At 44.7% G+C, this 27,013-nt stretch overlaps 1 protein-coding gene and 1 pseudogene across 18 annotated transcripts in view; both read right to left on the reverse strand.

Moving 5' to 3' along the window:
* Positions 1-27,013, reverse strand: part of APBB2 (amyloid beta precursor protein binding family B member 2) — a 384,146-nt gene that overhangs the window by 46,923 nt on the left and 310,210 nt on the right. For 9 of the 17 annotated variants that reach the window (XM_027544347.1, XM_027544349.1, XM_027544348.1 and 6 more), the window contains one exon: positions 24,669-24,796. In XM_027544347.1, the coding sequence (XP_027400148.1) occupies positions 24,669-24,796 (128 nt within the window). Of the gene's footprint in view, positions 1-23,363; positions 23,370-24,668; positions 24,797-27,013 lie in introns of all 17 variants that reach the window. The other 8 variants (XM_027544336.1, XM_027544335.1, XM_027544333.1 and 5 more) reach the window with 1 other exon arrangement.
* LOC113894235 lies at positions 3,423-5,994 on the reverse strand (annotated as a pseudogene). The gene has a single exon (XR_003511520.1). The product of XR_003511520.1 is annotated as a 60S ribosomal protein L7a pseudogene (transcript).

Here is a 27,013-nt window from a genome sequence, read left to right on the forward strand (position 1 = left end):
TTTAGTCCTGGTGGCTCAGACGGTAAAGCGTCTGCCTACAATGTGAGAGACCTGGGTTCAATCCCTGGGTCAGGAAGATCTCCTGGAGAAGGAAATGGCACCCCACTCCAGTATTCTTGCCTGGAAAACCCCATGGACGGAGGAACCTAGTTAGGCTACAGTCCATGGGCTTGCAAAGAGTCGGACACGACTAAGTGACTTCACTCATTAGTGTACTGCTGGTATAGCATTGGGCTTCCCTGATGGCTCAGACGGTAAAGCTGACATAAAGCATCTGCCTGCAACGCGGGAGGCCTGGGTTTGATGCATTGTACAGCTACTGGTCACTAACATTTGTGCAGCATTTTACATCTTCAGATCTAAACAAATGTCTGTTCATATCTATCATTTCATTACAGAATCCAATTATCCCTATTAAGACAACTATTATTATTAACATCTTCCATTACAGATAAAACAGGCTCAAAAAGAATGAATGAATTTATTTACAAGAGGTGAAGCCAGACTGGGACCTAACTCATTTCTCCAAAATTTCTGCTCTCATCACAAATAAATAAAATGTAATAAAATATGGACTTCCCATGTAAGTGGTAAAGAATCCGCCTCCCAATGCAGGAGACGCGGGTTCATCCCTGGGTTGGGAAGATACCCTGGAGTAGGAAATGGCAACCCATTCCAGTATTCTTGCCTGAAAAATCCCATGGACGAGAAGCCTGGTAAGCTACAGTCCATGGGGTCACAAAGAGTTGGATATGACTAACATGCACACATGCAATAAATAAAATATAGCACATACAAGCTGATTAGACAGTCCACAAGCTAAGGCCAACTGGATTTTCATCTACTTAATGTTCCATCTAACTCCTTCAATTAAAGTAAGTTCCACACAAAGTTCACATGTCCTCTGAGATGATTATCCACTTACCATTATTTCTGACACATTTAGAAATTGCCTAACCTGGTGGGCTGCCGTCTATAGGGTCGCACAGAGTCGGACACGACTGAAGCGACTTAGCAGCAGCAGCAGCAACCTATTTAAAGGGCTTACCTGGTGGCTCAGATGGTAAAGCGTCTGCCTGCAATGCGGGAGACCTGGGTTCAAAACCTGCTCTTTGTTACAAACTATGTTCCTTTTATACATTGTTAGTTAATTATATTAATTAATTATCAGAGTTGATTCAGGTTTTATGGGACCTAAAGCTGAGACAATTTCTGGGGACATCTTTAAGAAAATGAATACAAAAATATCTTCCTTTTGCAAGTTTTATAAACACCATGTGAACTCATCCCTAAGCCCCCTCCCCAGAGCCTTGAAAGGGGCCCTAAATTTTAAGGTTCACTATCATAATAGTAAATCCTCCTCTACTTTTTATCTTTCCCCCTAAAGAAAGGAAAATCATAGATTCCAAATTGAGTTCCTTACAAAAAGCTGGAGGAGAAGGCAATGGTACCCGACTCCAGAACTCTTGCCTGGAAAATCCCATGGATGGAGGAGCCTGGTGGGCCGCAGTCCATGGGGTCGATAAGAGTTGGACACAACTGAGTGACTTCACTTTCACTTTTCACTTTCATGCATTGGAGAAGGAAATGGCAACCCACTGCAGTGTTCTTGCCTGGAGAATCCCAGGGGCGGGGGAGCCTGGTGGGCTGCCGTCTATGGGGTCGCACAGAATCGGCCACGACTGAAGGGACTTAGCAGCAGCAGTAGCAGTGACTATAGAGACTAATTATTTAAACCTGCCACCCCCAACACTTTCTCTTAAAGCTACAAAACTGCAAGCATTATTCTCAGCAAATTCTTTCTCCAGCCTAGAGCACTGTTTTCCAAGAGCGGTCTGTAGCTAAAGTTAGCCTCACTTGGGAACTCTTTAGAAATGTAAGATCTCAGGTCCCACCCCAGACCTACTGTATCAGAGACTTTTGAGGATGGACTCAGCTTTCTTTTTTTTTGGTTGTGTTGGGTCTTTGTTGCTGCATGGGCTTTCTCTAGTTGTGGTAAGTGGAGGCTACTCTGCAGTAGTGGCGTGCAGCCCTCTCACTGTGGTGGCTTCTTTTGTTGCTGAGTGTGGGCTCTAGGCACGCAGGTTTCAGCTGTTGTGCCACGTGGGCTAAGTCGCTCTGCAGCACGTGGAATCTTCCTGGACCACGGATCAAACACATGTCCCTTGCTCTGGCAGGTGAATTCTTAACCACTGGACCATCAGAGAAGTCTAGGGATTCAACTTTCTTTGTATTCATAAAGATCTACAGCTGATTCTGATATGTGTTCAGGTTTGAGCATCACTAGTCTATGAGGCTACAGATTCCACCTTCTCCACTCATATAAAACATTTTTTGAGGAAAAGAGGGGAGACCATATCATTTAAGCAAGTTAAAATTTTATCTTCAAGAACACAATAATCTAATGATCAATTTTAATAGGGAGTAATCTCATTTTTAGAGTTCTGGAAAACTATGACATGTGAGATGTGTCAGGATTAACCAGAAGGAGACAGCCAAATGTTCACAGCTCAGAGTCTACTTTGATGACTTCTGAGTGCACTGATGATAAATTTAAACGAATTCATGAGTTATTAACTGAGTGGAAAATATATTTAAACACTCCTGATATAGTCAGAAGGCTAAGTCAGTAATTCCAAGCTCTGAATCATCTTAGAAGCTGAAGAAGCTTCCCACAAAACAGCTAGATTACTTACCTCAAGCAAAATTTCTTATTTTCAAAGAGTGGGAGTTGGACCAAATTGGTCCAACATACTGTTTTATAATTTTAACCACCTAAGATCTTTTAACACACATTTCTCACACAAATACGAGCTACTTTGATTTGTCCCCATGCCACTTTTCTCTGTTAATCAAAGTTATACTTAGCCACTAATCATAACTTCTGATCAGCATGAGCAAACCAGTGTTGCCACTCTGAATTAATGTATTTTAATTCCTTCTAGAAGCAAAGTCCCTTACCATTTCAGTTGCCCTGTGCAGCTTATACTGCACAAATGCATAATTTTCCCTTTGTCCTCTCCCCAGCCACAAAATGCAAAGAATAAAATCTGCCTCCTAATGCTGTTATTGAGAATTAAAATTAAAAAACCCACAAAACAAGATATAATGTGATTACCACTGTTTCTGGCAGATGGTGGGCACCCAAATGTGGCTTCCTGTGATTGTGAAGTAGACTGTTAGAATCTTGAAGTGAGCTCTCTAGTGCACACTTGTGATCCCCTTTTCTGGGAAACACCACACCGCCCCAACCTATGTGGCAGCAGCGGGCCCCTGGCTGACATCTTGTATGAAGTGACCTGGCCAGTCTGACCAGGATGGTCTATGCCTGGTCTATGCTGAGTATGAGTCTCTTCTTCCCTTAGGAATTTGTAACTGAGACACTGCACTCACACTGGCTGGAAAAGTATTGTGCAGGGTCATTTTTTTTTTTTTTTTGAAGGAGAATCTTTTTTATTACTTTTATGCACAGAAAACTCCATAGTGCACACTCAGCCCAGCTTGGTGGCCAGCTCTTTGGCCTTCGCCTTTTCCAGCTTGGTGATGCAAGCCACTGACTTCGGCCCCAGGACGCTGCCTCCCCAGTGACGACGGATCTCATCGTATCTGTCGTTGTAATTGGTCCTGATGGCTTCCACCAGCTTAGCCAGGGCACTCTTGTCCTCCGAGTTGACTTGTGTGAAGGCTACAGTGGTGCACGTCTTCCTGTAGACCAGGCGCCCCAGCCGGGCCTTGCCCTTGATGATGCAGTAGGGAACCCCCATCTTGCGGCACAGGGCAGGCAGGAAGACCACGAGCTCGATGGGATCCACGTCGTGAGCGATCACCACCAGCTGAGCCTTCTTGCTCTCCACCAGGGTGGTGACAGTGTCGACCCCTGCTCGAAGGACAGGTGGCCTCTTGGTGGGGACATCGCCTTTGCCGGCGGCTTTCTTCTCAGCTCGGGCCAGCAGCCTCTGCTTCTTCTCTTGCTTTGTCTCCGGTCTGTACTTGTGGGCCAGCTTAAGCAGTTGAGTAGCTGTTTGTGGGTCTAAGGCCTGGGTGAACTGGTTAATTGCAGGAGGCACTTTCAGCCGCTTATATAGAATAGCCCTTTGCTGCTGCAGCCGGATGTAGCGGGGCCATTTGACAAAGCGGGTGAGGTCCCTCTTGGGTTGGATGTCCTGTGTGAAGCCAAAATTCTTGGGCCACTTCTCGAACAGGGGGTTGACCACCTTCTTGGACTCCTGCTTCTTCACCATGGCCGGGGCCGGGGCCACCTTCTTCCCCTTGGCCTTCTTTCCCTTCGGCATCTTGAAGGGCTGGCGTAGAGAGCAGGGTCATTTCTACCATAAGAATTAAGAAGAGAGGACGAAGCCAAGAATCGAGATGAAAGATAGATATGATCCTGACACTTCGTCAGACTCTTCTCTCTCATCTTGGTCATCTCCCTGCCTCAGAGTTTCAGAAGACAACCAAACTGTCTTTTGCTTGCGTGTGTGTGCACTCATCACAAAGTCACTTCTGACTCTTTGCGACCCATGGTCTGCAGCTCTTCAGGCTCCCCTGTCCGTGGGATTTCCCAGGCAAGAAGATGGGAGTGGGTAGCCATTTCCTCCTCCAGGGGATCTTCCCGACCCAGGGATTGAACCTGTGTCTCCTGCATCGGCAGGTGGATTCTTTACCACTGCACCACCTGGGAAGCTGTGTCTTTTGCTTAAGATCACGCGATTTGTTTTCTGTTGCTTGTAATCAACGATCTTTAGTAACCCCCCATTCTCTACTGTGATGGAACCTGCACCCTCCCATGAAGACTGAGGTCAGTTGTGACTTGGTGATGTATGATCCCAAAAGCAATCGCTGGTGGTGAGGATGGCTGTTCCTCCGCATATGTCACTCCAGTATGTGGGAGTCAAAAAGGAAGTGGGCCCCTAGGCAAGACATACATTGTATGTTCAGACTAATTAAGAGTCAAGGATACTAGCCCATCCAAAGGCTGGTAGGAGAGATGGAGTGAAAGGGTTTTATGCTGGCGTCTGTCACCCACCAGCTATGGGATCCTGGTTAACTCATTTCACTTCCTGAGCCTCAGGGTTACTCCAGAGTTTCCTCTGAAGCATGAGACAATGATGACAACAGGAACAACAACAGCGACAGTAAATGTTTACAGTCTATTATTAAGGGCACAGCAAGGAAAACAAAAACTGCTCTTAGTATTTGAAACAGACGGGTGGTGGAAGAGCTGAAAAGCAGACAGGAGACAGAGCGGCACTCGGAATTAGCAATAGCAGGAAGCGACCTACCACCTCCAGGCTGAAGGGCCCACGCAGGAGGTGGTAGAGGCTCCCAGCAGAACCACAGCCTTGCCAGCCTGGGCAGGGGTGGCTGGAGCCATGAGGAGGCACAGCCTGGAGGCGAACAGCCGGGAAAGGAACCATGGTCTCCCTTCCCCCAGCCTTCACTGCTTCCAGTGGCCAAACCCAGGTGAAGGCTAGAAACGGCCTGCAGGGTCAGAGGTCAGCAGGGGAGGCGAGGAATGGAACTGAGAGCCAAAGGACTGGGGTTCTTACTATGGATGTGCCAGACACTGTTCTCAACTCTTACCAAAAGCTCAGCAATTATATTCCAATAAAAAAAAAAGTGAATCTAAGAATATGAAAAGAATGCGTATATATGTATAACTGAGTCACTTTGCTGTACAGCAGTAATTAACAAAGCATTGTAATTCAATTATCTTCAATTAAAAAATAATTTTAAAACAACAGATTAAAAAAAAAGTGTTCCTCCTAGGTGGGACACAATGTTATTCTCTGATGAGGAAATGGATGTCAGTGAAGAGGTTATATAACTTGCACAAGAAGACCTTAACAGTTGGTGGCAGGGCTGGGATTCACATCTTTTTTTTTAAATTTTTTTAATTTTTTAACTTTACATAAGTGTATTAGTTTTGCCAAATATCAAAATGAATCCATCACAGGTATACATGTGTTCCCCATCCTGAACCCTCCTCCCTCCTCCGTCCCCATACCATCCCTCTGGGTCGTCCCAGTGCACTAGCCCCAAGCATCCAGTATCGTGCATCGAACCTGGACTGGCATCTCATTTCTTACATGATATTTTACATGTTTCAATGCCATTCTCCCAAATCTTCCCACCCTCTCCCTCTCCCACAGAGGGGATTCACATCTTAAAGTCCATCTTCCCCCTTCCAGGGGTGTGGCAACCAAAAACAAAAGACCACATTGTTGCCAGCACTGCGCATCTGTTGAGAGGCAATGCAAATGCTTTAAGGATTTAATATTCGAACACTGCATGTATGCTGTTTATCCACAAATGAAGTTACAGGATGTTCTTGGTCGTTCTGAACACTGTGGACCTCTCTGTGCTGGGAACCACTACAAACTCAGCCCCAAATTCTGAAACCAAGTTTTCCCACGGCACACACGGTCACAGTACTCTAGAGCAAGTCTCTGCCTCCTTTCTTCCCTCGATATTTATCAAGAAATCATAAGTTTCAGATATAATGGATACATATTGAGAGTATTCGATATTTGACCACTCTCTTCCCCCCGCCATTTTTTGCCTTTCCTGTGTAAAAGTTAATGCTAACCAATGACCCTGGGTCAAGCTAACTGTGTGACGGCCTAGATGGAGTACGTTCCAATAATTACCTGTGCTTTAGTCACGCTGTGCCGCGCCCATGTTTTGCTCCACTGCAGACACGACTAACAGGGCAAGGAACCCCTCAGCTGGTGGAACCCCTCAGCTGGTTTTGGTTTCCTGGTTCTTCTCCACACAGCATTTCAGACCCCTTATGTCATCAGAGACAAGAGGGCAAATAATCCCTATTTACTAACCTAGCATTAGGATCAACATTTCCTAAAAATAAGGCAAATGTCTAAAGGGACTGCTTTATAAACTAGCCTAGCATTTTAGATTCTGAAGGCAGACAAGTATGTAAAACCGCAAAAATGGGTTTGAGAAAAAATGGCTTTCATATATTTTTCTTTTTACGTTTGCATTCATTTCCTTGCCAATTATATAACTGTTTAATTTTCTTCATAGGCTTAATATTATAAAGGCTTGCTACCTATGGTATTTATTACTACTCAATATTTACTAAATACTAAAACTTATTGGCATTCGTGCACATTAACATATCAGGTTTTACATACTATTTTAGAAATGGAAAAATACGAGGTTGCTCTACTATGCACATCTATATCTCTAGAAAAGAAAAAAAGTGCAAATGAATGAGTACTACATTACCTTCAAGTTTAACTGGCAGAGAGAAAGAAAACATTCAAGTGTCTAAAAATGCAGATACCAAATCATGTTATACATCATTTTGGAGGAAGACATAGTTTCTCTGGCAATAAACTGTTCACCCGTGAAATGAAATAACTCTTCTAGGAAAGGATGATTAATTATTTAATGAACATTGTGTATTTTTAGAGTCACGAAGAAAAATAAATGGGAGGAGGTGCTCCAGGAATGTCCGTGGGCAGCATCTCTACCTGCAGCCCACCAGGCCCAGCCCTATGGGTGCAGAGGATGGGGAGCCTAAATGAGGGACAGCGCAGAGCGGGGGTGGGGCACTCGGGCAGGTGCCCACTGGGGCCAGGTGCCCCTGCCAGGCCCTGTCTCATTTATCATCTCACACCAAGCTGCACACAGGTTCTAAGACCTCTGTCTCTATACAGGAGGACACTGAGGCTCAGGGTAAGTAATTCACTTGCCAAAGTCACACAGCCAAGAAGAGGCAGATCCAGGAATTAACTGGATGTGTATCAGACTCCAGAGATCCTTTCAATATACCATATAACCTGTACCACTCGGAGGGGAGACAGAGATGGGCGAGGATAAAAGAGGGGCAGAGCAGGGGAGAAAAGCGGAGTAGCAGAAGAGGTTCCCAGCACCCTAATGGTCCCAAAGGTATCAATATCAGACCCTCATCTCTGGAACCTGTTGTTGTTACCTAATATGGAAAAGGGATCTTTGCAGAAATGATTAAATTGATGATCTCTTTTTATAAACTGATTTTATTTTGGAGTATAGTCGATTAACAATGTTGTGATGGTTTCAGGTGGAGACCAAAGGGACTCAACTATACATACGCATGTATCCATTTTCCCCCACACTCCCCTCCCGTCCAGGCTGCCATGTAACATAGAGCAGAGCTGATGATCTTGACATGGGGATATTTTCCTGGATTATCTGGGTGGGTTCTAAATCTAATCACACACATCCCTACCAGGGAGAGTCAGAGGGAGATCACAAACTTAGAAGAGAAGCCTACAGAAAGAGGATGTGGAGACAGGAGTGATGGCACAGCCAAACAACACCAGCAGCCACCAGCAGCTGGAAGAGGAGGCAAGGAATGGATTCTTCCCCAGGAGCTCTGGAGACAGTGAACCTACAAACATCTTGATTTGGGCTTCATGAAACTGATGTTGAACTCCTGGTTTTCAGACTCTGAGAGAACAAATTTATATTGTTTTCAACCAGCAAGTTCATGATAATTTGTTACAGGAGCTACAGATAAACTAATACACTGGCCTGCTGAATTCAAGCCGAGAGTTCTGCTGTGTGTCCCCCTCAGCTCTGCTATCACCCAAATGCCAGGAGCTACATCTTGGGCTTTCAATTCTTTCTGAAGTTTCCTTCTCCCTTCCCCTGTGTGATCCTCAGCAGAAGTTAAAAATCGGAGTGTTCACATTAACAACTACAGGAGTAGGAAAAACCACTGGCCCAGGATTTAGAATTCATGGTTTCAGATGTAGCTCAATCACTTTTTTTTTTTTTTTGGTGCAATAGTAAGCAACTCATGTACAAGGTCTGGGTCTCACTTTTCTCATCTGTTAAAGGCATAATATTATGTCCTTTGGTCCTTGAAAAGATTAAAGGAGATAGTGTACACAGATCCTCAGTAGACTATCAAGCATTATATTAAAACATGGAGAGAGTTCTGATTATTCTCTCTTCTCGCCTTCATACAATTTATGATCATTTTTAAGAACCTAACATAAGGCCAGCATCATGCTGAATTACACATAAGGAAGAATAAAACATGTGCTAGTTATGAGGGAATTTATAATCTAACTGGGGAGGGGCACACATTTACATTAAGTAACTACACAGGGTTGAATGATGAAGTGTCATTTAAGATCTACATGAGTAGAGAGATCAAAGAGATCATAGGGCACTGCAGTGATATGAATATATCCAGTCCCTTTTCTAGGGAAGTAAATCTCCCCATCTCCTGAAGTCACACTTGGACATGTAACTTGCTTTGGCCAGAGAAGTGTGAGAAAAAGTGTTAAGTGTTGTTCCTAGGCAGAAGTTTTAAGAGTCAGTGCATGTTTTCCTCCTAACACCATGGCTGGCAAAACTCTAAACCGTGGCACTCCCTTCTGCCTTGGACACAGAATAAGGAGGTACTACAAGGAACAGTACCTCCAGCCAACATGGCATGGACATTTAGTAGAATGAGGACTGTCCTAAGCCACTGGTCTTGATTGTTACTGAAGTATAACCTAGACAGTGCTGACTGATACAAATGGTGACAAAAAGACTAACAGAAGAGGTGGGACCTGGACTAAGTGATAAGGACGTGCCATATACTTAGTATATGATAGTTTGCTATCTTGATAGCTATACTACAAAGTGCTTCATGGGACTGAAGAACTCATCTAATTACTTGATTACTTGCTATTACTATTCCATTTAGTATCACGCATGAAAGCAGGAACCATGAAGCGCTTGTTCATAGTTATATCGTTGGTGCCAAGCACAGTGGCTGACACATATTGGGGACTTAATATATGCGTGTCTAATAAGTTCCCAGAGAGGTAGATGGGACCACACAGGAGAGGAAGAAGGAGGGAGAAAAGATATCCCACAGTCTGCAACTTCAAGGCGGGCACAAGGACGATGTGGCCTTGGGCATAAAGCAAGCCACCCTGACAGATCATTTAAAGATGCACAGGTACAATTATGGTTAAATTACAAAGTTAAAAAAACAAAACTCAGTGCCCCTTCTGGATGATGACAGCCGTTTCTACTCTCCTCCTGCCCTGGTTAACATACTTCTTTGCTATAATCTATTCTAATAGTATGAGTCCAAGGCCTATGGCAATGATTAACAACATGATGATTAAAAGTGACTCAAGATTCAAAGACTTAAGATATACACCTCTTTTTTTAAAAGTGAGGCACTCTAATTTGTTCAGTATAGACATATTAAAACCTTATCTTTTATTTAAAAAAATTTCCCTCCCTTTTATTTCAACCTTTGACTTAACGAATTTAATGAATAGGATTAGGTTTTATCTTTTTTAATAAATATCTTCTACAGTTTCTTCTAAGTTAAAAAAAAAAAAAAACCCAAAGCAACTCTTAAGCTAGAAGCTATACAGAGATAAATCAAAATATTTCCTCTAGACAATAAAGGGGCTCACCCATTACTCTAGGCCACCGACTCTATGGAGGAAATATATTAAGAAATTCCACACCATCCATTAGATGTAATGTTTTTAGTAACTGCTGCTTATCTTTGTAATGAGATCCCTGGTGGAGAAAACTAGCCTTGTGAGCAAGTACCTTGAGGGCTGAGGTGGCTTCTGTGACACTATTATTCTCTAATTCATGCAGAAAGCAAGTATCATTTGGACTGGTCAATAAATATTCATTGTCTACAAAGATATATTTTTTAATTTGTTGTTCTCATAGCCACCCAGGGATTGTACAGGGGAAAAAAAATTTCCCTCAAAATACTCCTCATTGCAGAATCCACAGCATTTACCAACTACTGAATAATAGGGAAATCAGGAAAAAATCTGTATTTTAAACACTCTATTGGTTAATGGGACATTACAGCTGGACTCTATTTACTTATTAAAATTTATATCCATTTGCTTTCCAAAAGAATAAAGTGGTTTACAACAGAAGACACATATTCTAGCAGGCTCTTAAATTAGAATAAGATTTAAAACCAAATGGAAGAAGGAAGTGATTCTATAAATCGGTTAGGCTAAATATTAATTTGAACTACATCCAACCATCTCAGATCCTCAAAAAAGGCAGTCATATGGTTCAGTGTAATATTACTGCAACTGAAAGTTTGCTTTAACTTGAAACTTCCTGGCAAAGAGAGAAACATGACAAATTATGCAATTTGCACCATAAACCAAATTCTTTTAAAATTTATTTAATTGGAGGCTAATTACGTTACAATATTGTGGTGGTTTTTGCCATACACTGACATGAATCAGCCACAGGTGTACATGTGTCCCCCATCCCGAACCCCCCTCCCACCTCCCTCCCCATCCCATCCCTCTGGGTTGTCCCAGTGCACCGGCTTTGAGTGCCCTGGTTAACTAAATTCTTTAAGGAGAATCCACTGACTGCACCGAAAGCTGTGCTTCTGACAATACCACACTTCTCAGTGCAGGCATGGGGAGTGGAGTGCTAGGCAAATGAAAATCTAAAACAGAGATCTGTGATGACAGACTGTGATAGAGAGTCATCATTCAGAGTCTCTCAATCAGTGCACTGCAGTGTTTTCTAATCTGGTGGGCCCCAGAAATGCCACTGATTCCCTGAAGTTCGTTGGTAGGAAGCAAATAATGTGTTTTACGCTCACAGAGTGTTAAGCTCAGGACAGCTTGGGAAGCCCAATGGTTCAATGGTAAAGAATCTGTCTACCAATGCAGGACATGCAGGAAACATGGGAAGATCTGGAGAAGGAAATGGCAACCTACTCCAGTATTCTTGCCTAGAGAATCCCATGGACAGAGGAGCCTGGTGGGCTACAGCCCATGGGGTCATAAAGAGTCAGACATAACTGAGCATGCACAGAGGAGAGCTTAGAGCCTTAAACAGGTAAGCTGTGTATTCCGGGCTCTCTGAGAATAAGATGTTTCCCCAAATTATTTGTTTATGCAATCTTTTTAAATTTAAACACCAGGTATTAGGCTGGTAGAGTGGTCAGTTCAAGGACTTTTTGGAAAAGGTAACCAAAGATCAGTGTAATTCAGACCATAATCAATTAGGGTAAAAGCAGCATTCAAAAAGTTAAATAGAGTGTAGCAAAGAAAAAAAAAAATCAAGGAACAGAACACACTGCAAAGATAAGTATTGTTGTGTGCAATTTTTGTGTGAATAAAGGGAAGGCAGGGAGGGGAAAAACTAGATCGTGTCATAAACTATGTTTCTTACGGGTTAGGACAAAATAGCTTGAAAGCCAATGACACAAAAAACAGATGGCTACAAAGAATGTGGGGGCTCACACAGCAAATAAAAAAAAATCTAATTCTCCTTGCAAAATTTATTTTCATGTGAGTGAACACACACAGACATAATCATCAAGTTAAATAAGGCTCCCTTCAGAGATGCTGGGATTTAAGTTCCCATTGGGTTGGGTTATGCCCTGGAGGAGGGAATGGCCGGTTCAATCCAAGGAAACATAAAGGCTACATGAGGAGAAAGTGGGCAAGCGGGAAAGGACAGCAGATAAGGGAAGGGAAGTGCAGGGCGAGGGCACAATTCAGTGTAGCTGGACCTGTGCACTTGGCCACCATGCCGGGGGAAGGGACAGAATCCTTAGTGCCTGACCACTCCTACATGTTGGTGGGGGCAGTAAGTTGTTGGCTGTGCAGCTGATTAGACAGCAGAGCCATGAACCACAGTGGACTGAGGGCAAACGTGACCTGGCTATAGGTTGGCCAAGGAGGCGCTATGCACACACCGCTGTCTACAGCCTCATGGTTTGCAGGAAGGAGAGAAGCTTCTTTCATAAGGTGGATGAATTCACTAGAACTCAGACAGATGCTTACAGATTTAGGAATGACTGGTGCTCTCTCATCATTATCCCAATCCCCATTCCAGTTATGTTCAAACACTGAAGGGTGGGAGGGCTGCTGGTGGATCAGGGCCAGGGAGAATCAGATACTTTCAGTCTGAGCCAAATACCTATTGCACAGCTTTGGTAATCAAACAACTGGTGCCGTCTGTAAAATTCCTGCACAGCTGACCCCGCCCCACAGGCTGTCGTTCCCTATGTAGTCTGTCTCCTGGGACTCACCTGCTTTCAGTGCCTTTGTAGAAACATTTGGTTCTACTGGGCTAATAACTGAGACTTAGATTTTTCTGGCTTTGTTTCCAATAAATTTATACATAGGAGTACTCCCTTAGGGGGGTGCCAAGAAAAGATTTAGGGATCAAGAGGCAGGGGCCACAATTTTCCAGCCACAAAGGGACCCTCCACTCTACCATGACCTGCCCTGCTCTTAGCTGGGTGGTCCAGGATCCGGGGCCTGGGTGCCTGAGTCCTGCCCGAATGTGGATCTCTAATGGGCCAGGGTGCTCTGTGCATGAAAAGAGGAGCCCTTGAAAATGCAGCTGGAGCCACTCATCCAAAGAGGCAGACTTGGCAAGACAGGGCCTAGAGAAGCAACTATAAGCGCAAGGCACTGCCTTCAGAGAATGGTGGCCTTCTGTGCATGGCCAGTCCCCTGCCCCAGTACCTGACTGCTCTGTTTGCCAGCAAGCCCTGAACTCAGCCTCCTGCAACCCTGGGCTCCTGCAGAGGCTGTAATTTTGCACCCCTACCCCACCTATTCCACCCCAGTATTTTCAGACCCTTCTTCCCCTTTGGCATGTTTCTGGTGTGAAATACCAGGCAAAATAACAGACTTTCCTAGGTTTTCTTTTTCTTACTCTCCACTCCCTCCCCATTCCACTCAACTTTGCTGGATATGTGAATGGTGCCAGATGAACCTGTCACTGCCTCTGTGTTCCTTTATTTATAATCCAAATGATTCTTCCTGGGTTTCTCAAGATTTACCCTTTCCACTAAAAATGAACTCTTTGGCTCATTTTTATTTGGCCCAAGTCTAATCTGGAAAAGGCAATGGCACCCCACTCCAGTACTCTTGCCTGGAAAACCCCATGGACGGAGGAGCCTGGTAGGCTACAGTCCATGGGGTTGCAAAGAGTCGGACACGACTGAGCGACTTCACTTTCACTTTCTAATCTGGTACTTCTAATCTGTGGCCACTGAAACCATGCCTGCCTGACTCTGCTCCCAGGACTTTACCTTCAGAAATGAGTCCTTGTTTGAGGACCCTGACTTCAATTTCTTAATTCTTATTTTTTATTTCCTTCCTTCTCTTCCTTTTTCTAAAGAGTAGCTCCAAGAGCACTCTTTGGGAACTGCCTGGAAAAGAAGACTCCCAGTTGAAGGTATAATAAAGCAACAGGAGACGCAGTGCTGGAGCCCACAGGTGCTGCTAAGAGGAAAAGCAGCAAACATATTAATAAAGAAGGGAGCATAACTCGGTTGTCCTCTTGCCGAAGGAGAGAGGCAAGCGAACTGGAGAAGAGAAGCATGGACCCCAGTGGCAGCTGGTGTGACTCATGCCAACCCAGGCATGAACATGCCTTCATGCCGGAAGGAAGGGTGGAAGTCATGGAGACCAAGTGACTGGACTGAACTTTCATTACAAGATAATTTTTACAAATTCTCACCTTTCTCTATTAAAAAAATAACTCTCACATATGCAATTCATTGCCAGGCTTTAATTCACAGCTGTGATATGTAAGCATCAAGTCTAGTTTAATAAGAGGGTTAGGGACACAGTAAGCCCCTTGGTTGTGGCAGGGGGCCAGGGGATTCTAAACATTAATGTTAGCCCTTGAAGAGGCATCATCTCATCAAGTCAAGACTCACAAGGAACCAATAACAGAAGAGTTTTAGATATTTAAAGTCAAAGACAAAATCATGCCAACATCCTATGTTTTAAAGTTTCTACTGATTTTTATAATCTGTTATGATTGACCCAGGCTAATACTTTAAGGAAATATTGTTATTCAGTTGCTAAGTCATGTCTGACTCTTTGTGACCCAATGGACTGTTGCAGGCCAGGTCTCCCTGTCCTTTAGCATCTCCCAGAGCTTGCTCAAACTCATGTCCATTGAGTTGGTGATGCCATCCAACCATCTCATTCTCTGTCACCCCCTTCTTCTGTCCTCAATCTTTCCCAGCATCAGGGTATTTTCCAATGAGTTGGTTCTTTGCATCAAGTGGCCAAAATATTGGAGCTTCAGCTTCAGCATCAGTCCTTCCAATGAATATTCAGAGTTGATTTCCTTTAGGATTCATTGGTTTGATCTCCTTGCTGTTCAAGGGACTCTCAAGAGTCTTCTCCTGCACTACAATTCCAAAGCATCAATTCTTTGGCACTTAATCTTCTTTATGGTCCAACTCTCACATCTGTACATGACTACTGGAAAATATTACATCCTCAGTAAAAGTACTGCCCCTGAGGACAATGCCTGGCAGTCCTATGAAGGCACCTCCACATCTCTGCCATTCCAGCAATGATCCCCACTGCAGATGGACAGGCTAGGATGCTACGTGTCCCCCAGTACCAGTGCGAGGGAAGAACATGATTATTATTAAATTGCAAACAGCAGGATTCCTACTCCAGTATTCCTTCTCTTGATCACCCTAGCTCTCAAAATCTTGACATAATTATATACAGTGAGACACTTTTGAATTCCACCTAATGTCCTCAAATTTGTCTTCTCCAGTGACCAACTGTACACTGTGATATTATAATATAATAAGAAATATATATTAGTTTTTGTCCTGCCACAAAACTCCTAAAACCCTTGTAATTTCCTGAGAGGTAGGAGTGCCTTTTGTAATAATAGTTGGTCTTAGTCCCTGGTTTCTGACACAAGAGCTTGTAAAACCCTTGAAACATGCAGAGTGACAAGCAGATCTTTCTGTACACGAATGAGATGTCTGGAGGTCCCCTACGTAGCTTCAGGATGGAGGCTGGTCCCAGAAAAACCTCACTGTGATTAAAGGGTAGGGATTTACAGTTTTACCCCAACTTCCAGGGAGGTGAGAGGGCCTGGAGATCGAGCTAATCACCAAGAGCCCATGATTTCATCAATCAGCCTGAGTAAGGCAACCTCCATAAAACTCCTGAACAATCGGGTCGGGATAATTTTGGGGGTTGGGGGTGAACACATCCAGGTGCCAGGACAGTGATATACCCACAAACTCCATGGGGACAGAAGCCCATAACCCTTTTGAATCTCACCCTATGTACTTTTTCTGGCTGTTTATTTGTATCCATTATAGGAAACTGGTAACAGTAAGTAGTGTTTTCCTGAGTTCTGTAAACTGTTCTAGCAAATCACTGAACCAATGGAGAAACCTCCCTGGGAGCCTCCGATTTACAGCTGCTCTGGCAGATGTGGGGGTGGCCTGGACTTGTGACTGAAGTGGGGGCAGTCTTGTGGGGACTGAGCCTTCAGCCTGGGGGTCTGGGCTAACTCCTGATAGTGTTGGAATTGAGTTACATTGCAGGACACTTAGTTACTGTTGGCAGAGACCTGGAGAGTTGTTTGGTGTGGAACACGGACACGTTTGCTGTCAGAAGTGATTCTGTGAGTAGAAATGAATCATTTGTTGTTGTTCAGTTGCCCAGTCGTATCCGACTTTGCAACCCCATGGACTGAGCACACCAGGCTTCCCTGTCCTTCACCATCTCCTGGTGCTTACTTAAACTCATGTCCATTGAGTCAGTGATGCCATCCAACCATCTCGTCCTCTGTCGTCCCCTTCTCCTCCTGCCTTCAGTCTTTCCCAGTTTCAAGGTCTTTTCTAATGAGTCGCCTCTTTGCATCAGGCAGCCAAAGTATTGGAGCTTCTGTTTCAGCATCAAGTCCTTCTAATGAATATGCAGGAGTGATTTCCTTGATTGATTGATGAATTCAGGATTGACTGGTTGGATTTCCTTATAGTCCAAGGGACTCTCAAGACTCTTCTCCAACACAACAGTTCATAAGCATCAATTCTTTGGTGTTCAGCCTTCTTTATGGTCCAACTCTCATATCCATACATGACTACCGGAAAAACGATAGCTTTGACTATACAGACCTTCATTGGTGAAGTAATGTCTCTGCTTTTGTAATATTCTGTCTAGGTTTGTCATAGCTTTTCTTCCAAGGAGCAAGTGTCTTAATTTTATGGCTGCAGTGATTTTGGAGCCCAAGAAAATAAAGGAGTTGCATTATACCCTCAATCATTGTATGCACCGTGAAGCCCAAAATCTGAGATGATTACATTTAAGTGTAAGAGTTCGAGGTGATGATTTGTGTATGAAAGCAGTGACTGCTTATTCATCTGTGGTAACATAAGGCTTTTAGCGGCTTATCAAACAATCATTTTTTAAGTACATACAACAGTCCAATAACTGAGTGACACTCTGGGTTACGACAGTTACGTTTCCTGCTAAGACGTGAATCCAGGTTGGTGTGGGTCGTTAGGCTACGTCATCACTGATACTATACTGCCTTCTGGTTTTGGAAGGCTCCAGTGTTCCAAGAAGATTGTGGCACTTTGCAGACTGACAGTGAATCACTGGAGCCTAGCATGATGGATCACCCCTCTGCTGCATCCAGAAATGGCCATCCCTCATCTGACTTGGGAGTCAGGGGAAGTGTGAGAGATGGAAGTTGCTCAGGGATCATCATCACAATTTTTTGCTTCCTTTTGACATGATAGCCTCAAGCCCCAACATTTCACTGCCTGGTGCTGAAACATGCTTATGAGAAACAGTGGACCAGTTATCAAAACAGAAGATGCATTTCTCAGAAGAAATTGTTGTCTTTCATACATCCACCAACAGGGACAGCAACACCAAGATGGATCGGCTTGCAAACACCCTCCACATACTCCTCTGAGGGACCTCTTAGACAATCACTTACTGTGTCTTTCCGTAAAGGTTATTCTAGACTGAAAGTATTAGCTAGCATCCTGGCATGATTAATAGAAGGCAAGGAGACCACTTTCATAGAGATAAAATACAACCAAGGTGTAAGTCGGCAGAATGGTCAAGTAAATCCCGATGCCTCTGCTTACTCTGTGTCTGCATTAAAAAGAAATTAACTCTAGAGGTCAAGATAATATTGGAGCAAAGGGAGAGAATTACTGCTGTCTCCCTGAAGACTTTTCTCCCTGAGGCAAGACAGCATATACCTTAGATTAAACTTTTATCAGCAGATCTTGCAATTCCATCAATCTTTCATTACCGGCTGGCTCAGAGAACCCTCTGACTACTTGTCATTAGGAGGCTTTCCATCCTCCCCGTGAGGACCCGCCTCCCTCCATCATCCCTAGGAAAAGAAACAATGGCAAAGTGAAAATAGAGGTAACTTTCTGATTAGCTCAGAAACCAAGAGGCCCATTATTTCTAAAATCCTAAAACAGAACTGCCCTTTATCACTGACAACTTCTACCAATTTAGAAAGGATGTTTCCTTGGCACCGACAGTGTGCAAGGCTGGACAGAAAGAATAGCTGCACTCAACTTGGTCCCTGAAAGCCCTCTTCTTGGCAGACACGCCTTCCACACCGCCTCCTGCAGTCAGGGCTAATTCAATTTAAGGGTCAACAACAGAGAGTAGAGGCAGGAGACCGGAACCACGTCAGTTATTGGAACAGAGAGAGAAGATCATATAAAGAATGGTAACTACAAAATGAAAGGGGAATAGGAAGAAGTTATCATGAAGGCAGCCACTGCAAGAGGGGGCTGTGACCTGGAGGGTGGAGAGAGCAGAGGGCAGAGGTTGGAACTAGTAAAACCCACAAGTTTGGAGAAGCCCCATGGAGCAAAACCTCTGACACGGAGGAGGTGGTATGCTGGGCTGGTGTCTCTAGACTTGAAGCAGGACCAGGGACCCGGACCTTTAAAGGGGGTGCCTAAGCCAGTTGTGCTGGTGGTTCTGCATTTCTGTATTGGGAAAACTGTGTCATAACTGATGCACAGAGATAAAAATCCTGTTCCAGGATGAAGCTCACCGCAGGAAGTAAGTCCCTCCCTCCCTCCAGCCACACAGTCCCGTCAAGTCTGAACCTAACGTAACAGCAGCAAACCAGAGAAGCAGAAGTGTGGTCTGCAGAGTCCTGGCTCCAGCCTCACAAAGCAAGCAGAGAACAGTGGGTTTGGAGCTCAGGGACAGCGGCCCAATAACTGGCATAGGAAGCAATAGGTCACAGGCTGGGAACACGGAGGTGATTCGTTTCCAGACTGTCAGAAGCCTGCTTGTTTCACCTCTTCTTTGGTGATAGTGGTATTGACTTGGCAACTGTTGGCCCAGCTAGGGACTCCATTTCCCAGAATCCTTTGTAGTGGCATGGGGCCAAAGGGATGTGACGAGAATGTGGGCGTAACATGATGTGCGAGGGTTCCAGGTCGCCGTCAACTTAAGAGACAAGTCCCTTGGCCAGTCAGACTAGGAAGACACCGGACAGCAGAACAGGACTTCCTGTTTCCACAGACTTCCTTCAGAAGTCACAATGACCGCCTGATTCAATAATGATGAATGCATTATTACCTTCAACACTCTTTCTGTAAAGAACCAGGCCATATTGGGCCACCGCATTTGAGTCTCATATTGTTTTTTAACCTTTCCTTTTTAAAATAATCCATTAAAGATGGAAAGACACTCTTAGCTCGGGGGCCTCTACTGTTAATTCACACCCCTGGTTTTATCTCATTAAGGAACGGGACCAGGCCTAGATCGTGGAGTTCTTGGTCTCCCTGCTGACCCCAGGTTACTTTGGCCCATCCATATGTCTTGTCGGGATTAACGGAGGAGCTCCTCCTTGGACAGAGGACAGTGCCCAGGGGTCTCTCTTTGCCTGGTTAGCTGGGTCACTTAAGGCAAATCACACTCTCTGACCTCAGTTAATCCCTAAAATAAAAGGGTTTAAAGACCTTGGCTACTCAGCCATCTTTTACATTTAAAAGCCTGTAAGTTACAGTTTGACATATTTTAACTAGTTTACAGTCAGGATGCCCCATGCATCAGCCTCCATCCCAAGTCCCGAAATTAAGTAGCATTTTTCACAAGAATCAACACAAAACAACACTGGCAGGAAAACAAAAGCATGAATTCTGTGTGGTGAGACTTCTAAAGCAACGTAAACCAGGAGCTTGGTGGATAAAACCAGTTGGGAATATCCCAAGAGAAGAGAAAATGAGAAAAAAAAAAAAAAATTACTCAGTGCACTTGAGACTTACTATGTTATTTAGATAAAAGTTCCCCGAGATCTTAACTAAATCAGTTAAGCCCAAGATAAACATTTGAAAACTTATGAATAATCTACCACAAGGTAAAAATTGTTCATCAAAAAGAGAAAAAGAGATGCATAAAACACGTTCTCAGAAGAGACGCTCTGCTATACAAACTATAAGCACAAACAGTATCTCAGGGCCAAGATTCAACCTGCAGAAGAAAGCGCTTTTAAAAAGTACTTGTGCACAATGGCTGTGAGGGTTGCTGTTAATTAGGAAGGAATTTTATTTCCTTAGAGCAGGCCCAGTGGGGGTCTCCACTTATAATGGTTATTTATTACAAGGAATTCCAATTCTTTCTAAAGACAAAATAGCAACCTAGTATTGCCACTAATTTAAATTAACAAGTTTATTAACCAGAGCAGTATTTCCTAAAGTGTGTTCCATGTGATCACATTTACATGAAGAAAAGAGTTCTAGTCCACATCAGCACAGGAGAACCTGTGAGAGGGTCCGGAGCAAAGGGGCTTGTTACACTTGGTTTAACACACTCTTCCAACTGACCCTAGAGCTTTTTTTCCCCCCTCATTTTAAGGGAAGTCTATGAGCATCTGACCCGATTAGTGCTCCATGCTACACTGACCTGGAAAATCCCACTTATGGGGTCTGAAACCCTGCAACTATACCACTTTCCTTTCTCATGAGAAACAAACCGGAATAGCAGACTATTGGCAACACCCAGAGGATCTGTGCGCCCCTTCCTAGACCTGCCACAAGAGGCAGAGAGAGTCCCTCTCTCAAGTCTCCTGTGTTCAGAAGTCGTGTCTCCTTGCTGCTGATACCTCTTTACAAGAATGAGGAGCGTGCTTTCTCCCAGGGCCCAGTGAGTAAACAAGAGAGCTGTGGCCAGGATTGGCAGAGCCCCTGAAATTGTTGTAAAGTCCCTCCCAACCCATCCTTGGAAGAGAAGCCTGTAGGTCCACAGAAACAAGATGCGAGGTGCTACTGTGGTCGCCTGCTCCAGTCCCTGGAGGCAAAATGCCAGCTCTACAACTCAGTGCCACCGGCACACACGACAGCCTCCCACAGGAGTGGGTCAATCTGAGTGCTCCCTGGGGCTGCAGTTCCAATTCTGACTGGAAATGCAGGGCTCTTTACGAAACCCCTTTCCCCACTCTGCGCCTCTGGGAGCCTTAACATTTACTTCACTGTGATCAAAAAGAACGAAAAGTACAGAACAGTCAAGAAAGAGGAGGGTGGCCTCCCTTTGCCTAGTAATCATGCTTCCCGGGTGATACCAGTGGCAAAGAATCTGCCTGCCAATACAGGAGATATAAAGAGGTATGGGTTCAATCCCTGGGTCAGGAAGATCCCCTGGAGAAGGAAATGGCAACCCACTCCAGTATTCTTGCCTGGGAAATACCATGGACAAAGGAGTCTGGTGGGCTATAGTCCATGGGGTAGCAAAGAATTGGACATGACTGAGTGAGCATACGGCAGCATAATGCAAATGGACTCTAAGAAGCACCATAATTAAGGCTGGCGTTGAGTCTCAAGAACAAGACAAAAACTTCAGTTCTGTCCAGCAACCACTGACACCCCACAGGGAATCAGCCTCTGGCGCCAAGGAGACTTCTTAGCTAATCATAATAAGAGGCTTCTCTGAATCAACCTGGGGGATTAGTAGGGGGTGTCACAGCTGGATCACCTCCCTATCCAAAGTAAACTTCCTCCATAAGGAATTTCTGCAGAACAAACCAAACCCACTTGAAAACCTTAAGAAAATGCTAAACCCCAAATAACTTTATAAATTCTGAAATTACATGGCTCAGTGAAGCACTCAGAATTTCACGAGAATCTGCCCTTCATGCCTCTGGTATACATACTTTTCATATTCATTTTAACCACATCAAGAAATCCCCTAAGAGATTCCATTTTCTCAGCAAGGGAAGTTACAAAAGAGAATTCGAAATGGACTTGTTTTTGCAAGCAAAATGAAACACTTTTATGTTTTATTCATGCAAAGTGTAAGTCCCTTCGCAGCATTACAAATTGAATTTGCTCTTGTAAATTGCTGTAAAGGAAAAAAAGAAAAAAGGAATCAAAAGCAAAACCAAGTATCTTAAAAAAAAAAAAAAATCAGGAATACAAAGGTCCCTTCTTTCAGAGAATGAAAACTGCACTGGGGAGAAACTGAAACTTTCACTGACAGACATATTTTTAATTTACTGCTTCCAGAAGCAGCCCAGCTCAAGGGCCCCCAGCCAATGCAGGAGCTTCCTGAGGTCCTGAAAGCTAATGTGGAACCCTCCATGTATTTCTAAATTACACTTACCTGCTAACATTGAGTAAGAACAAGAAGGGGTTTAAAAAACACAAGTAACCCAGTGCACATTTCAGAAACATAACCAAGGCAAGGTAACCTGACTTATACTGATATCATTGGGTGCAGTGGCTGCTAAGTGGGGTGCAGTGGAGGGGTGGGTAGTTCTTTCCACTTTGTAGGACAACTGAACACAGCCTCTAGAACAGCCTCTGGTCCTCTGTTATCAAATGATAAACTGTACTCAAAACCTCCCTGAGGTCTGATCCCTCCCTCACCCTCTGTTTGAAAGGAAACCATGTAATTAGCTGTCTCTCCAAGTGGATGTTGCTTTAACAAATCAAAGCTAACATGCATTAAGCATTTTCTATATCCCCATCACCCTGCCAATTACTATACATACACACAGGCATAAACATACACATGCTTCGTGGTCCTTGTTATCATCCCCATTTCACACATAAGGGAAACTGAGCTCAGGGCTTGAATAATTTTGTCCACTGGAATTTGAATCATATTTTTCACCCTGAATGGAGAGCATTTGGCCTTACTTTAAAGAACTGGGGTGACCTGAAAACCTCATTGATGAAATCCACTCACAAGCTAACCTTAAGAAAACACAACCCCATCCAGTTGGACATGCATATACTGATCTTCACCTCGGCTCCCGTCTTAAAAACAAACATGGAGGATAGGAAGGAGGGAAGGATCAAGCATCTTACACTCTTCCATCAAGGCTAAACGTTTTAAAATATGTACAGACATCATCATGTCTTTTCCTTTAATTTCAGCGCTCCAGCTCTCCCACGCAAGTGAATGACAGGTGCAGATGCATAAGCTAGCTACTTACTCCCTTCAAAGCACCTGGTACAGCTGTCACTGTTCATCACTGTTACAAAAGCTCAGAGATACAGCTGTGCTCCCAGGGAGGTTTATCCAATCAGCCATCAAAGGACACTCCACCTCTCTCTTTTGCAACCATTTCTACGTCTGGTTCCAGCAAAAATGCTTGTTCTTTGATGAATGCTTATCCATTTTCCTTTCAGGCTTAGCATTTGGAACTGAATCAAAACACTATTGAATTTGCTACTGCCCGAGGCTGGGTGAAGCCAAGGCTGAACCCCCTAGAGGACCACACAACCCAATAAACCAGAAAACCCAGGAATGGAGTCACAGGCTCGAGAGAGCCATCTCTGTCATCTGGGATTTCACCAGCTTCCGCAATGCTCTTGTCCATTTTCAGCAAAGTAATAAATCATACTACAGCTCATCCCTAAATGCTAGGAGATCTTTGGGCACCTTGAGAGTTGCCAAAGATTAATTATAATTCAAGAGTTAGATGCATTTCATGCAGCCCGATTACTTAAAAAAGTATCAAATTCTGATGTCTGTGATACCTGCCACTTTATTACTTAGAACATGTACTTGAAACCGGAATTTCCCTGTTTCCAGTCACTCTGGAGACCAAAAAGATTCACAACACATCTAAGTAAGAAGTACTTGCTGGAAATGACAAACATTCAGTAGAATTTCGAAAAATACACACTGAATGGAATGTTGGTAGGACCAGACATTTCAAATGTTAAAAATGTTCAGCCAACTTCAAACTCCAGAAGTTCCTGATGAGCATGAGTTAATGACCTAAAGCTCGTGATCAACAAGGTTCTACTGTATAGCTATATTTGATATCCTGTGATAAATCATAGTGGAAACGAATATGAAAAAGAATATATATATATACACACACACGTGTAACTGAATCACTCTGCTGTATAGCAGAAATTAACACATCATTATAAATCAACCATACTTCAATAAAATAATTTAAAAAAATAAAGCTTGTGATTAGAGGCTGTTCAACCCCTCCCTTCCAACAAGCCCTCTACGAAGAAAATACCAATAGCAGAGCATCTGAAATAGCTGAGACTCTACTCTAAAACAGACTGCAGAGAGGAGGCAAAAAAAAAGGTGAGAGTTCCGAGAGTCTGGATGAGCTAGGAACTTATATGGGATGGGTGGGTGGAGAAACATGCAGAACCAGAGGCAGGGTCCAGGGCTGAAAAAGGTCTGAGGGACAGAAACCGGAAACGGAAGTAGCTTGGTTTATGAGGCTGGGATAGAGATGTGCTTTCATTTTTCACATTTCTGCAGAGAGTTCACTGTCCAGTTTCATAGTCAGTGACATGCAGTAACAGCAAGGCTCCACCTTGGCACTAAGCTAAAACCGGGCCACCTGGTGCGGTGACAGAGGACACGTGGGGCACTCACCGGCCGTTGTCGCGGCCCACGCCCCACACGCGGATGCTGACGATGGGCTGAGCGTGGAGCACGCTGCGGTCCATGGGGTCCACCAGGCTCAGCGTGTCGTTCTCCAGGACCAGGTACATGTCCTTCCCCTGGGATTCAATGAGAAGACCGCTTACCTTCTGCACAAAACTATGCATCCTCAGGACATTTGTGGCTACCCAGGGATGTCGCTTCAATGATCAAAATATCGCCCCCTGGGTCTGAACTTTGTTTTTTAAGGGAGAAACATCCTCTCCTGATTAAAATATTTATAAATCCTTCATCTTCCCCTCACATGCCCAAATTCTCTCTCCTTCTCCAAATCCTCTGAAATGTGTCCCTAGCCTGCTTTGGAGCTGGCTCTTATTTTTAATTATTTACACTTTGAATCTTTACTCTAAGAAAAAAGGCTAATGGCAGGTTCCCTGGAGAATTTGGTCTCTTACTAACTCCAGGTTGGCCAGCCTCTCGTAACCCCTCTGTCCCCATTCCTTGCCTTCTGCCCAGACCCTACCAGCCATCCCTGTGATGGCCTTCCTGGACGCACAACAAGGGCTGTCTCTTCTCGATTTGTATACCACCTCTGATCTGTGTGATTTGCCCGGTAAATAGCAGGCACAGCTGTGTGCCACTTCTCGGTGCTTCAGTAGCTAATGCTGATGTGCCTTTATGACATCTCAGATATTACAGCACACGCTTCAGGCTCCTTGGCTCGTGAATGGGCTCACTTGCCTCAGAGCTTGGTTTGTTATTATCTCCAATTAGCAGATGGGGAAACTGAGGCCTACGGGTTAAGTGACTTGCTCATGATCTGACACAGAGGCTGAGATGCCTTTAGCCACGGGGCGGGGGGGGGGGGGGTGGTGCTGCAATAAGACCAATACTGGGGAGGAGGAGGTTTCCAGCATCACTGTTCAGGCTCTGGTCTCCGGTCTCCCCACATATTAACGGCTCTTTGAGGGCAGGAACGCTAGCCTATCCAACTTCATTCTCCTCGCAAACCCTCAGGCATTTTAAGAAATTATTAAATGTTTGCTGTCTGATGGAAAGGCTGTGTCCACTGAAGGTCACAGTCAGCCCAGATGCTGTGGTGTGGATGCCAGGGAGGTCTATGCTTCGCTATGTGATGCTAAGTCGTTTCAGTCGTGTCCAACTCTTTGTGACCCCCCTGGACTGTAGCCTGCCAGGCTCCTCTGACCATGGGGATTCTCCAGGCAAGAATCCTGGAGTGGGTTACCATTTTCTTCTCCACCAGGATGGTCTAGCGGGGCAGAATGGTGAGGCTTCTTGGCCGATCTTCAAATTCCAAAGCGGGACAGATAAACTGCTCCTCGGTCTGGGTTTTAAGAATGATATCCCATCACAAGTTCTCAGAGTGAACATAAGCGCTGCTGCTGAGGTGGCAGACATGGGTGTTGCAATGCCTCTGCTCGTCAAGCATCTACAACTGAGATCCAGGATGATTTGAAATCTCCCGAAACGGGAAGAGAGCCACTTCCAGGCAAGAGCACTGGCAGAAAACAAAACTTGTGCAGGCTGTTGTAGAGACCCTACACAGCCTGGAGCAACAGACAGCAGGCCGCCTCAGACCTGAAGCGCCTCCCAGTGTCTCTGTTGGGAACTGCAGCTCATAAGGCTTGCTGTGGGCAGGGTTTTTTCTATGGACACGTCAAGTCACAGTCGTGTCCAGACCCTGAGTAAAGAGCTAGCTGCTAATTAACCAATCTGTAGATTAATCATGATTGAGGTGCAGGTCCTGGAGAGATTCTGTCTCCCAGCACCTCATGGAGGCTGGGTAGCTGGTGAGCAGCTAAGCAATGGTTGGCAGAGCCAGGAGAATGAGCCAAGCTATGGGGGAGGGTTGCAGTTCCCCAGCCTGTCCCCCCAGTGAAGGCCAGGCTCCCTTCTTCCCGCTTTCAGCTGAGGGCTGCCATGTGCTCAGGAGCTGCGTGATCAGAGAGTCCTGAGGAGCTGGGGCCCCGTGAGCAGGGCAGGTCCTACGGCCCCCGGGGGCCAACCAGGTGACCTGCTTTGGGATAACTGAGAGCTGACTGGGAATTTTTGGTGCCTTTTCCCTCTCTCTGTTCTTTCCCACCAGGAACTGGGTCATTAGCAGTAACCTCAAAGAAATCTGCAGCCAGACCCAGTGGGGAGTGGCCCCCAGCGTAATTTCCACCCACTGGGAGATCAAATCCACCCCGCCCGTCCCCGCCCACCCACCCACCCACCCACCCACACACACACACACACACACACACACACACACACACACACACACACACACACACACACACACACAGCATTTCCTTGGGATAGATTCAGGTCCT

Source organism: Bos indicus x Bos taurus, chromosome 6 (genome assembly GCF_003369695.1).
Source record: "Bos indicus x Bos taurus breed Angus x Brahman F1 hybrid chromosome 6, Bos_hybrid_MaternalHap_v2.0, whole genome shotgun sequence".
Lineage (NCBI taxonomy): Eukaryota > Metazoa > Chordata > Mammalia > Artiodactyla > Bovidae > Bos > Bos indicus x Bos taurus.